The sequence below is a fragment of the Hypanus sabinus genome, chromosome 28, assembly GCF_030144855.1.
Source record: "Hypanus sabinus isolate sHypSab1 chromosome 28, sHypSab1.hap1, whole genome shotgun sequence".
NCBI classification, from domain to species: Eukaryota; Metazoa; Chordata; class Chondrichthyes; order Myliobatiformes; family Dasyatidae; genus Hypanus; species Hypanus sabinus.
Window position 1 is genome coordinate 41,243,322 of NC_082733.1, and position 14,194 is coordinate 41,257,515.

General features: G+C 46.4%; 1 protein-coding gene across 4 annotated transcripts in view; it reads right to left on the reverse strand.

Moving 5' to 3' along the window:
* Window positions 1–237: 237 nt before the first annotated feature.
* The window catches only part of LOC132382620 (transducin-like enhancer protein 3), a 90,048-nt gene continuing 76,091 nt past the window's right edge, over window positions 238–14,194 (reverse strand). For all 4 annotated transcript variants that reach the window (XM_059953025.1, XM_059953024.1, XM_059953023.1 and 1 more), the window contains 6 exons: window positions 12,286–12,535; window positions 9,473–9,720; window positions 5,636–5,783; window positions 4,951–5,101; window positions 3,925–4,001; window positions 238–2,422 (listed from right to left, as the gene is read on the reverse strand). In XM_059953025.1, the coding sequence (XP_059809008.1) occupies window positions 2,315–2,422; window positions 3,925–4,001; window positions 4,951–5,101; window positions 5,636–5,783; window positions 9,473–9,720; window positions 12,286–12,535 (982 nt within the window). In that variant the 3' untranslated portion in view covers window positions 238–2,314. The remainder of the gene's footprint in view (window positions 2,423–3,924; window positions 4,002–4,950; window positions 5,102–5,635; window positions 5,784–9,472; window positions 9,721–12,285; window positions 12,536–14,194) is intronic.

A 14,194-nucleotide genomic window follows, 5' to 3' on the forward strand; every position in this document is an offset into this window, starting at 1 on the left:
GGCCTGTTCGTGTGCTGCACTTCTCAGTGACAACACTATAAACAGTCAAAAGCTCTACTTGTTGAGGGAGAATGATGGATCAGATAGGAGAGGGAAGAGTGGCCTTCGAGTATTGGAAAGTTTTGGACCCCTTATTGAGAAAGGATGCGCTGGCATTGGAGACAGTCCAGAGGAGGCTCACAGGAATGAAAGAGAATCATTCTTGAAAGTGTTAACATATGAGGAGAGTTTGATGGCTTTGGTCTATACTCTCTGGATTTCAGAAGAATGGTGGGGGGGTGGGCAGAATCTCATTGAAACCTATCAAATACTGAAAGGCCTAGATGGAGTGGATGTTTGCGATAGTGGAGGAATGTAGGGCCAGAGGGCACAGCCTCAGAATAGCACTACCATTCACAACAGAGATGAGGAGGAATTTCTTTAGCCAGAGGGTGGTGAATCTGTGGAATTCATTGCCACAGACAGCTGTGGAGGCCAAGTTATTGGTTATTTAAAGCGGAGGTTGATAGGTTCTTGACTAGATGGGGGTTAGGGGAAGAATGGGATGAGGGGAATAATAAATCAGCCAAGGTGGAATGGCGAAACAGACTCGATGAGCTAATTCTGCTCCTGTGTCTTGTCCAAACAGCAGTATAGTCCGGAGGGCAATATGGACACTGGCTGCTCAGTTCTGATAGGCACATAGACTCATAACAACATCACCACCTCAAACCTGACTGAGCCTTGAAACAACATACTGCATGTCCCCGTTTCATCCGATTCCACAGAACTTCAAAAGTGGCCTCATCTCATTCTGTGGCGAGCTACTGCTTTCCTTTTGGAGTGGAGAAGGATGACAGGTGACTGGATAGAGGTGCACAAGAGTGGACAGCCAGAGACTTTTGCCCAAGGTAGAAATGGTTAACACTAGGGGGTGTAATTTTAAGGTGATTGGAGGAAAGGATAGGGAGGTTGTCAGAGGCAAGTCCTTTACAGAAATGCCCTGCTGAGGGTGTTGGTAGAGACAGACACATTAGGGGCATTAGGAACTCTTGATGGGCACATGGATAATAGAAAAATGAAGGACTATGTAGGAGGGAAGTTAGATTGATCTTGGAGTAGGTTAAAACGTTGGCACAACATAGTGGGTCAAAGGGCCTGTACTGTGTTGTAATGTTCCATGAAGTTTGTACACATACAGACAAGCTGGGCCGAAGGGCCTTTCCCTGTGCAGTATAGCTCTCGGATTCAATGAACGCCACTCGTAACCGAACATAGAAAGACACACGGCAATACTTTGTGAGACACTATTGTTATGTACTTTACTCTTACAGCTGAAGTGTTAAAAAGTAAAAATAAATCAAGACTTTTTTTTGCAGGAACTGCAACCACTAGCTATCTGGAATTTGAACATATATACACACATAGAACAGGTCAGACTAAAGCTGACCTGAGAACAATTCAATCACGAAGCAGAGAAACTCGTGTGGGCAGAGGGAATTCTTAAAAAATAAATCTATTCTGAAAAGTCCATATCCTCCATCACCACCTCCAACGAACTTCCCCGTCAATGGTTCGACGCACACAATGGAGGAACAACGAGAAACACTCAAGCCTGTTCTACAGCTTCCCTGAGCAGTGTCTTCAACATCACATCAACATATCGTCCGGTTCAGTTCCCTCGTGAGAATGTTGGCCTTGAAGCAAGAGTGAAGACCTGAAATCCATAGGTCGGAAGGTATACTCACAATAAGGCCAACTTTTCCACTTTCCACATCCCTTGGGCCATTCCCTCTCAATCTAGAACAACTCTCTTCTAAACTTTGTTTTGTTTTTTTTTATTTTCCTGGGACACAGTTCAATTCCCCACAGGCTGCACCCCAGAACTTGGTGCCACGTCTCAGGGCACAATGCGGAAGTACCCCCAAAGAGCTGGGCAGAACCCCAACTCCACCCAATATTTACAGCACAGTTCACGAGCGAAGCACCGCTCCACATCGGAGTCCAAGACATCTGTGTGCGCTGTACTGCTCAGTGGTGCTTCCCAAGGTTCGTCGTGGAAAAAGTTCAGAGAAAGGAAGTTCTGGTTGGGCTGCCGGTAAATCTCAAACATCTCCCATTCATACAGGGTGCACTCCAAGCCTCCCTTAGCCACAAGGAGAGTCATCAGCTCTGACGGAAAGCAAGCCTCGAATACCCCAAAAGCGAGCTTCGTAAACCAGTTCTCTCGTTAGGTTGACTGCAACATACAATAGATTCCTTCTCTGTACGAAAGGTGTATTTCGAGCCAATCCTGAATGCCGCAATCTAAAGTGCTAACGTGGTTTGTCCTCCTTCAGTAGATGACCTCATAGACCGTTGCTTTTTTGTCGCCAGATCCAGTGACAATGTACTTGTCATCAGCCGAGATATCACAACTTAACACAGATGAGGATTCCTTTGACTGGAGGGGGAAGGGCAATAAAAATGCAGAATTTTAGATAAAGTTAGACAAATACCCTACAAGCTTGATTGTTTGGGCAAGGAGTACCTTCCCCTTCACTGTTAAACAGAAACAAATTGTCCCTTCAACCAACCGCCAAGACCTTAATCACTAACGGTTTAGCAACTTCAGTCACCTTGTACTAAAATAGACTTCGTTTTTTTTGTTCTAATTCTGTCCTTTCTATCAACAGTGGCATGTACTTAGAGTAATGCCATTACAACTCTAGTGACTAGGGTCCAATTCCTGCTACCATCTGTAAGAAGTTCACACCTTCGCCCAGTTTCCTCCGGGCGCTCCAGTTTCCTCCCACAGTCCAAAGACGTACAGGTTAGGGTTAGTGAGCAGTGGGCATGCTAGGTTGGCGCTGGAAACATGGCCACACTTGCAAGCTGCTTCCAGCACATCCTTGGACTGTGCTGGTTGTTGACGCAAATGAAGCATTTCAGTGCATGTTTCAATCTACAGTACTGTGCAAGAGTCTCGGACACACGTATATCGCTATAGACTGCCTAAGACTTTTGCACAGTAATGTATTTGTCAACATAGAGCAGAGAGCAAGTTTGTAAATCTGGCAGGAGTGAAGGGTAGTGGGAATGCGAGGGTGGTGCGCTGTGAAAGAGGGGGCAGAGACAATACTGGGGTGGGGGTGGTGCAGACACACTTGATTCCAAAAAGTTGATTTATTGATTATTACAGATGTTTCCTGCTCCCTCCCCTTTTCCCAACCATGATTCCGCTCTCCCTGCCCCCTTCCCACTCTCAGTCCACAATAGAGACCCAGATCAGAATCAGATTTATCATCACTCACATGCAAGGATTTTTTTGTGGCAGCAGTACATTAAATCACCACAGTACTGTGCAAAAGTCTAGCTATATGTACGTGTGGCCTAAGAATTTTGCACCATATATTAAACTTAAATTCACACAATTTTTGGATAATAAAACAAAAGTCCATTTTAGTGAAAAGTGCTCAAATTGTTCATAGTTCTGAATGCTGTTGCTTGTTTTTATTGTTTGCACGATTCGTGTTTTTCTCTCTTTGCGGATGGTCTTTTTTAAAAATGGGTTCTTTCAGGATTCATGTTTTGCGGCTGCATGTAAGGAGACGAATCTCAAGGTTGTACTATTTTTTACATATTTGCATAATAACTACTTTCAACTTTACTTACAATGTAAACATTATGAAAAGTGGTTTAAAGTGTTTACAGTATGGTGACTGAGGTAATAATAGAGGGGGGGTGGGGGGGGGGGGTAACTAGAATGGTTGATCAGATTAACTATCCCGGGGGGAAGAAGCTTTTAACATGGTGTGAAGTTTTTGTTTTAGTAGCCGGATAGTGCTTTCCTGAAGGGAGCTTTCGGAAACTGTAAATACTAATTCAAACTAGAACTTGAGGAGACCTTTAGATGGCAGAGGAGGAAAGTGACAATCAGAAAAGCTTTGGCAAACTGTCCTTTACCTGAAATATACTGGCACCGTACGGTGTTCTCCAGGCATTCAGTAGGTTGTCCTTCCCAGTGCTGACAAACCACTTCCCTAGGAAAAACACACACATATTCAAAACATTTCCTTTGAAACAAGCAAATGGGCAGATTAGTGATCAATTCACAAAGCTCACAATAGTGTTTTCTGTATCTGGTCACATGGCTTCTCACACCATTTAGAGACCAGACCTCAGGATGTGGAACCCCAGCTACGGGCCCAGAGTGTGGCCTATCAATATCTCTTTCCAACACTTCTAAATGTCTTTAATTATGCATAATTGATAAACAACTTTAAAAAACTAAAACAGATTCATTCAACTTATGTAAATTTCATTTGGCATCAGCGCATAGGGAGCAAAACCGTCAATCAAATAAGGTATCCAGCTCCTTAGCTCAGTATGTGTACAAGAGGCATAGCCAGGGCGGAAATAGCTATGATAATCTTAAATGATTGGAGGGAAGTATGAAGTGAGAGGAGAGGGGATGTCAGAGGCAGGTTTTGTACACAGAAGCGGTGGGTGCGTGGTACCCGCTCCCAGGGTTGGTGATAGAGGCTGATACAGAGTTATTTAAGGGCATCTTAAATGGATGATAGAAAAATGGAGGGCTATGTAGGAGGAAAGTGTTAAATAGATCTTGGAGATCGTGGCTGAAGGGCCTGGGTTGTGCTGTAATGCTCGATGATGTTTCCCCATGGTTTCAGCCATTCACCTATTCTGATCCCCACCGGCAGTGACAATAGAGACATCTGTCATCAATTTCTAAAGTTCCCCGAGAACCAGAACCTTACGTGGTGCACCAGATCCTAGCACCTCCGGTTCCTGGATCTCAACTACTAAGGCCTTTGGAAGTTGCCAGTGGAGGATAAGTTACTCAATTATGAAGAATGTGTACATGATCTATTCAAGAGTTACACAGTGTCCTCCATGAACTCGGGATCAATCGGAGAGGAGGGAGAGCTTGAGGCTTTGCGGAACAAAAGCATCTGCAGATCCACTCACCACAGTAGGCAAACTTGAGCGACAGGACGCAGCTCTCATGCAGGTGAAGCTGATACTTGTCTGGTTTAGTGTGATGCAACACTTCCACGTTGCTGCTCTCCATTCCCACTGCTAACCACTCACCCGTGGGGCAGTAACCCAGAGAGAAGATCTGGACAGGAGCAGAAGGCAGTGTTAATTATCAGCTCTCACCCACTCCACTTCTCCCTTCCTCTCCCTATCCCACCCACTCCTCCTCCTCTCTCACTCTCCTCACCTCTCGCTCGCTCTCTCTGCCACTCCCCATCTCTCCCTCTCCCTTCCCGTCTCCCACTCCTATATCTCTCCTCACTCTCTCCTTTTTCCTTTCTCCTTTATTCCTCTCTCTCCTTCCTCTCCACTCCCCCAACCCCTGCTCTCCCTCTCTCCCATCAGGAGAACACATTGGAGAAGGTAGAACGTACATGGTTTCATAACATCAATACCAAGTTAATCACTGGCACTCGTTTCTAAAGTGATAGAATTGAAGGGTAAAATGTTTAAAATACTAACATGTAAGGCAATATTTTTACGGGGTGGGTGTTGAAACATTAACTTCAACTGAAACAGAATTAGAGAGGAAGGGTAAGGCCAAAAGAAACCAAAGTCCTGACCTAACCTAGATTTCTGGCTGTGAGGTAAAGACCTGAGCAGGTTAGCCACTCACCTGTGAGGTAAAGTCATGTTGCTGAAGTTGCCGTCCTTCCCTTAAATCCCAGGACCTCACGGTGTTATCCAAACCTCCCGTCCATAGTTTAGTGCCATCATGAGAGATATCTATACAACTGGCACCATCTGTGTGCCCTTGGAACTGCCTGTACAAAACCACAAAGCATTTCTTGTTAATGAGACCCATCAGGACTGGTACCTTCCCCTCCACCCCCGTTGTCCACGCAATGTCTACACACCATTCAATCTGCCTTAGTTATTGCTCCCCCTTGATTCTCTGACCACACACACAAGACGTGGACTGGGTGTTAACACTCTGAAAGCCTGGAGTCAGGTTACCCAGCGTCAGGCCTAACTGTGGTGGGTTCCGGTACTGCTGACGTACAGGGAAATGAGATCACACCCAGGGCACTACTGGACAAACAGAGTTCTGCTGGACATTAAGCAGATTCAGTTTTATTTCTCATGCGCACATCGTTTGCGATGCAACGCAAGGCAGTGCTGGGGGCGCCCTTAGTGTGTCGCCACACATACCGTGCCCTCGGTGCCCAGCAGAACAACGCAAGCACCAACAGAACAAGCTCCTTAGCAAGGAAGGTCTAAATCAGGGGTTCCCAACAGGGGTCCATGGACCCCTCGGTTAATGCTGTGGCTCCAGGGCGTAACAAAGCTTGTGGAACGCCTTTCAGTCCTCGACGAGCTTTGATGAGATCTCCTCCCTCATTCCTCTAAACGTTTCTGGTCACCGCACTAAAGGAAGAATGTGGTTAAACTAGAAGAGTGCAGGAAAGGTTAACAAGAGGTTCCCTGTACTGGGGGCCTCGAGTTATAAGGAAAGATGGGATAGGCTGGGACTGTTTCAAATTAAACCATTCAACCCATCGAGTCTGTTCTGCCATTTCCTCCTGGCTAATTTATTATCCCCTCAGTTCCATTTTCCCGCCTTCTCCCCATAACGTTTGTACCCCCGACTAATCAAGAACCTACCAACCTCCGCTTTAAATATACCCAATGCACAGCCACCTGCGGCAATGAATTCCCCAGATTCACCACCCTCTGGCTAACGAAATTCCTCATGTACGTTTTAAATAGAACATCTCTCCTGGCTGAGGCCCTCCCCCAATACAAGAAACATCCTTTCCACATCCACTCTATCTAAGCTTTTGAATATTAGATAGGTTTCAGTAAGATACCCTACATTCTTCTAAACTCCAGTGAATGCAAGCCCAGAACCATCAAATGCTCCTGAAACATTAACCCTTGCATTTCTGAAATCATTCTCGTGTAACCCCTCTGGACCTTCTCCAATGCCAGCTTCTCTTAGATAACTGGCCCAAAACTGCTCACAACACTCCGAGTGCGGTCTGACCAATGCCTTTTAAAGCCTCAGCATCACATCCTTGCTTTTATATTCTAGTCTGCTCGAAATGAACATATTTGCCTTCCTTACTAATGGGTCAGCCCGCAAATGAACCTACACAAAGACTCCCAAGCCCCTTTGCAGCTCTGATGTTTGCATTTTGTCCCCACGCCTTTATTCCTTCTATCAAACTGCATGACCACACCCTTCCCTGTACTACATTCCATCTCCATTTCCTTGCCCATTCTCCCAATCTGTCCTGGTCCTTCTGCAGACTCCCTGCTTCCTCAGCACTACCTCGCCCTCCACCTATCTTCATATTGTCCACAAAGCCCTCCATTCCATCATCCAAGTCATTGACATTTTGTGAAAAGCAGTCCCAGCAATGACCCCCACAGAACACCACTAGTCACCAGCAGCCAACCAGAAATGGCCCCCTTTATTCACACTCTTTGCCTCCTGCCAATCAGCCAATCTTCTATCCATGCTAATACCTTCCCTGTACTACCACAGGTTTTTATCTTGTTAATAGAAGAGTACAGCACAGGAACAGGTCCTTCAGACCTCAATGCTGTGCCGAGCCAGCACAAACACAAACCAAAAACCCCCAAACACTAATCCCTCCTACCGACAACATGTCCATACCCCTCCATCTTCCTCACATCCAAATGTATCCTCCGATGTACTTCCTCAACCACCATACCAGGCAGCACATTCCAGACATCCACCACTCTGAGTAAAAACATCCCCTTTCAACCTACCCTCTCTCACCTTCATTGCATGTCCTCTAGCATTATATATTTCTATCCTGGGAAACAGATACTCCCTGTCTACTTTCCCTATGCCTCTCGTAATCTTATAAACCTCTATCAGATCTTCCCTCAGCCTCTGCTGCTGCAGAGAAGACAGCCCAAGTTTGTCCAGCCTCTCATGACAGCACATGCCCTCTAAACCAGACAGCAACCTGGGAACCTCTTCGGAACCCTCAACATCCTTCCTTCTCCCCATAACGTTTGTACACCGTGTGCTGGTGCGACCAGAAGTGTATACAATACTCCAGATGTGAACCAACAAGAGTTTTATAAAGTTGCTACATAACCTTTCAACTCTGAACTCAGTGCCTCGACAAATAACAGCAAGCATTTCATAAGAGTCCTTGTGTCCGGCATCTCGTCAAAGGCTTTCTGAAAATCCAGATAAACAACACCCACCGACTCTCCTTTGTTTATCCTGCCTGTTATTTCCTCAAATAATTCCAACAGATTTGTCAGGCAAATATTTCCCCTCAAGGGAACCATGCTGATTTTGGACTATTTTATCATTTGCTTGCAAATGCCTCGAACTTAGTAACAAACTCCAACATCTTCCCAACTACTGAAGTCAGACTAACGGACCTGTAATTTCCTTTCTCATAATATGGGACTTTACCCCCAAGAACAATGCAGGCTGAGATGACAATCTTATACAGATTTATAAAACTATGAGAGGCACAGATATGTCAAATGGAACAGCTTTTCTCAGAGTAAGGAAGTCTAAAATCAGAAGGCATGAGTTTAAGGCGAGAAGGGAAAGATTTAAAGTGGGCCTGTGGAGCAAGTTTATCCAATGGGGGTGTAGTGTGGGGTTGGTGGATCGAGGTACAATTACACCAGAGTGAAGGGTAACGTAGCAGTCAAACAGTTCCATTTCTGCTGCTGTTTCTAAGGAGTTTATATGTTCAACCCATGACCACATGAGCTTTGTCCAGGTGCTCTGGTCCCCTCTCACATTCTTGTGAGTTGTGGGCATGCCACGCTGGCACTGGAAGCATTGCGACATTTGCAGGCTGCCCCCAGCACATCCTCAGACCGCGTTGATCATTGACGCAAAATGATACACTTCACTGTACGTTTTAACGGAGTTAGTGTAAGGGAGTGCGGCTGTTAGTGTAACGCTATTTCAGCGGCAGCTTGATTCCCGCCACTGTCTGTAAGGAGGTTCAGTGCTCTCCCTGTGTCCTTATGGGTTTCCTCTGCGTGCTCCAGTTCCTTCTCAAAGTCCAAAGACGTACGAGTTGGTATTTGTTCACATGGGTGTAATGGGGTTTGTCGGGTTGGAAGGGCCTGTTACAATTAATAAATTAAAATAAATTAAATAAATTTATATTGCAAAGAAATGTGTTTGGACAAGTCCTCGGACAGAGAAGTATTAGAGGGATATGGGCCAAACACTGGCAAATGGGATTAGTTTACATTGAAAGACCTGTTGGGCGGAAGGACTATTTCTGTTCAGCTGAAAGGCCTGTTTCTGCTCTATATCGCTCTATGAATCTATGAATAATTTACAAGACAAACACCCAAGTCCACTTTTGTTCTCATCTATGATGATGCTGAAGAAACATTAGAACATGGGTGGAGGACAAAGTTCTCAGCAACAGGCCCTGGCTTCGCAGAATAATGAAGAGACGGCTCAGTACATATCAGCGAGCAGCCTCACCTGACGAGCGTCTGATTGTGCAGATCCCACACGGCTATGTTCCCGTCACTACAGCAGGAGAAACAGACTTTAGCGTCAGGGCTAATAGCCAGCGCGTAGCAGGCCGGCGCGGAGGACGTGAGCTCGGCCTTGATCCGCGGTGTGGGCGAGGCCAGGTCCCATATCGTGAGCGTGCTCGCCTCCCCTCCAACGATCAGCGTACGTCCATCGGGGAGAAGCTTGCAGGAACGAATGTAGTTATCCCGGTTCTGTTAAGCAAGGAGAAGGAAAGATGGTGGTAAATGTGACATTAAGGCCAAGTATAAACTTTGATAAACTTCTACAGATGCACAGTGGAAAGTATCCTAACTGGTTGCACCAATGCCCAGGAATGGAAAAGGCTACAGAGGAAGATGGACGCAGCCCAGTCCATCACAGGAAAACCCTTCCCCACCATTGAGCACAGCTACAAGGATGCAGCCGCAAGAAAGCGGCCTCCATCATCAAGGACCCTCACCTTCCAGTCTATGCTCTTCACTGTTGCCATCGGGATGGAGCTACGGGAGCCTTAGGTCAAACACCACCAGGTTCAGGAAGTTATTACCCTACAACCATCTAGTTCCTGAACTAGAGTGGATGATTTCACTCACCCCCAACAACCTAGATACTCACTTTCAGGGACTCCGCAACTCACTTTCTCAGTATTAATTAATTAGCAGAATTTGTGTTCTTTTGCACATTGGTTGTTTGCAAGAAAATTAATCTTAAGGTAGTATACAGTGACATGCAGATTTTGAGAATAAATTTACTTTTTTTTAAAAACTTTTTGGAAAACTTTAGCACAATTAGATGGGGTCTGACAGGATCATGGGGGGCATTGATATTCTTGACCTTTCAAGGTGTAAGTCCCACTCCAATGACTGGCTGTATCATGGCATGACATGGAAACAGCAAGCTCCAGGTGGACACTATCCAGAGAATACATGCTGTGAACAGCGCCGTCTTTCACCGAGATATCTAGCTCAAAAGAGGATTAGCACCAGGCGTTTTCTTCCCAGGTGTCAAAATCACCGAGCAGCAGCAAGTTGCTGGGTTCCACTGAGGGTCTGCCCCCAAACGCCTACCAGTCCTTACCCTCCGTAGACGCTGCCTGACCCGCTGAGTTCTTCTACAGAGTACCTTGATTGTTGCTGCAGGCAAATTACTGGCTGTTTCCCAGTTACACCAGTGGGCCCCCTACGAACATTAACTCCCAAAGACATGTAACTTATAATTGAACAAATATTCAATGGCCAATTATTGGGTCCAATGGGCACAGCCTCCGAATACAAGAACATCCCTTTAGAGCAGAGATGAAGAGGAATTTCTTTAGTGAGATAGAAACATAGAAAACAGATGCAGGTGTAGGCCATTTGGCCCATCTAGCCTGCACCGCCATTCAGTATGATCATGGCTGATCATCCAACTCAGAACCCTGTACCTGCTTTCTCTCCATACCCCCTGATCCCTTTAGCCACAAGGGCCATATCTAACTTCCTCTTAAATATAGCCAATGAACCAGCCTCAACTGTTTCCTGTGGCAGAGAATTCCACAGATTCACCACTCTCTGTGTGAAGAAGTTTTTCCTCATCTTGGTCCTAAAAGGCTTCCCCTTTATCCTTAAACTGTGACCCCTCGTTCTGGACTTCCCCAACATCGGAAACATTCTTCCTGCACCTAGCCTGTCCAATCCCTTTAGAATTTTATACGCATCAATAAGATCCCCCCTCAATCTTCTAAATTCCAGTGAGTATAAGCCTAGTCGATCCAGTCTTTCTTCATATGAAAGTCCTGCCATCTCAGGAATCAATCTGGTGAACCTTCTCTGTACTCCCTCTATGGCAAGAATGTCTTTCCTCAGATTAGGGGACCAAAACTGCACACAATATTCTAGGTGCGGTCTCACCAAGGCCTTGTACAACTGCAGTAGAACCTCCCTGCTCCTGTACCCAAATCCTCTGGCTATGAATGCCAACATACCATTTGCCTTTTTCACCGCCTGCTGTACCTGTGGATTCCATTGCACAGACTGCTGTGCAGGCCAAGTCACTAGGTATATATTTCAGGCACAGGCTGATAGGTCCTTGATTAGTCAGGGTGTCAAAGGTTACCTGGGTGTCAGGGTGGAGTTACATCTCTACTAAAGGAGGCTCCTTCCCTCCACTAGCCTGCAGGTCACCCTTAGGCAAGGTGTAGCTCCTGCTGAGCCCCCCACCCCAGTCAGGATCACGTGAAGCCATGGGAGCAGGCAATGGATGGTCATGGGAAGCAGCAGGTGCATATCACAAGTCCTGGTTAAGCGACAGACAATCTCTGGAGAGTACTGGTAATGGTTGGGGGGGGGGGGGGGGTCACCCATCTCGTAAAGACGCTGCCCATTTAGCACACTGTAAACTCCAGTGACTGGTGTGTGGGAAAAATCACAGGAGATCAGCAGTTTCTGAGATACTCAAACCACCCTGTCTGGCACCAACAATCATTCCGCAGTCAAGGTCACTTCGATCACCTTTCTTCCCCATTCTGATGTTCAGTCTGACTGACCATGTCTGCATGCTTGTATGCAGTGAGTTGCTGCCACATGATTGGCTGATAAGATATTTGCATTAACAAGGTGCCCAGGTGAACCCAATAAGGAGGCCACTGAGTACAATTTCACCTTAAATTGTGGGGAAATCAATAAATATCTTTATCAATGTGATATTTTAAGCAAAGACATGTACCCCCTTCACCCCCCACGTTCAGATCACAGCATTCCACTAGCACACAGCTGGCTGCTCTTTCAGGCCACACTTACTAGGCAGTCTAACTGGGAGACGGGACTCTTGCTGCCGGGCTGGCTTATGTCCCAGATCTTCACGCAGCCCTTGCCCCCGGTGTAGACGTGCCTGGTGGGGTTGCTGATGGTGACGGCACACACCACCTCGCCGTGATTCAAGGTGTTGATCTGCCGAGCGTGCCGGGGGATTCCGGAGCCGATCAGTGCATCCGGCGGGAAGGGCACCGGCTGCATCTGTCCGTCCGCGCTGACGTGGAAGGAATACGCACTGGCGGGGGGAGAAGAGAGACAGGGAGAGAAGAGTCAAATAGACTGAGAGAAGATTCTGGAAGGAGGGCAGTTCCCTCACACAGCAATCTCATTAAGTAAACAGGTAAGCTGCAGATACTGGAATCTGGAGCCACACACAACCTTCTGGCAGAACTCAGTGGGTCAGGCAGCACCTACTGATGGGGAGGGTTGTGCTTGTGAGGTATTTGGCACAGAGTCCACTACTCTCTGCTGCTCCTTGCGTTCCCGCACATTCAAATCGCAGTACCGACCATGGCACCAGTCAGGACATCGTGTAATAATCACAAGCACAAGGAGGTTTCAGATGCCAAAAACCCAGAGCAACACACACACAGAATGCTGGAGGAACTCAGCAGGTCAGGCAGCAAGGAATAAGCAGTCAATGTTTCAGGCCAAGACACTTCTTCAGGACAAAGATGAAGAACTGAAGAAGGGTCTTGACCCAAAAAGTTGACTACTTACTCTTTTCCACAGATGCGACCGAGCCTGCTGCGTTCCTCCAGCATTTCGTGTGTGTTGCATATCATGTCATAATGTACACCTCCTCCCCTACGCCCAGGACCTCCCCAGTGGAAGCTGTACTTTAATATCCCAAACAACTTGTGGGGAAGATTCAAGCAACACATACAAACTGCTGGTGGAACACAGCAGGCGAAGGGTCTCAGCCCGAAACGTCGACAGTGCTTCTCCCTATAGATGCTGCCTGGCCTGCTGTGTTCCACCAGCGTTTTGTGTGTTGTCTGAATTTTCAGCATCTGCAGATTTCCTTGTGGGGAAGATTATTCAGGGCCATTTTACCAGCTCCATCCATCCTCAGTAAAGACATGATATTAATCCCATCACCAGCTCTGCCACAGCCATGTTGCTTAGAGATTGTATGTGGTCATTAGACAGGGTGTGTAGGTGTGGAGCCCTACTGCAGTTTAGCTGTCTACCTGCACTGAACTTTCTCTGTAAGCACAACACTATTCTGCATGCTGTGTTCTACTCAAAGTTTCAGGAAAAGCTTCCTCGTTTGAACTGTCTGCCTGTCTATCTAGCTCGCTCTTTATCTATTTATTAAAAGCCTACAGAATGTGTTGGATACAGCCTAGTTCTTGAAGGAAAAGCCCTCCCCACCACTGAGCACATCTACAAGGAGCATCCATCATCAAAGACCACAACCACCTAGGCCATGCTCTCCTATTGGGCAGGAGATACAGAATCCTTAAGATCCCACACCCACCAGATTCAGGAACAGTTATTACCTCACAACCATCAGGCTCCTGAACCAACGTGGCTAACTTCACTCAACTAATTTGATTGTAAGACCCACAAAATCACTTTCAAGGACACTTTACAGCTTAGTTCTCAGCAGTATTTTTTATATTTGCACAACGTGTCTTCATCTGCACATTGGATATTTGCCTGTCTTTGAGTTTTTTGTAAATTCTATTGTATTTCATTTTTATTACCCCAAGTGTCTACAAGACAATGAATCTCAGGGGAGTAAATGATGACAAATACATGGAGATTTACAGCACATTACAGGCCCTGTGGCCCACACTCTTGTGCCGACCACGTAACCTACTCTAGAGACTGCCTAGAATTACCCTACCACATAGCCCTTGATTTGCCTAAGCTCCAGTACCCAAGA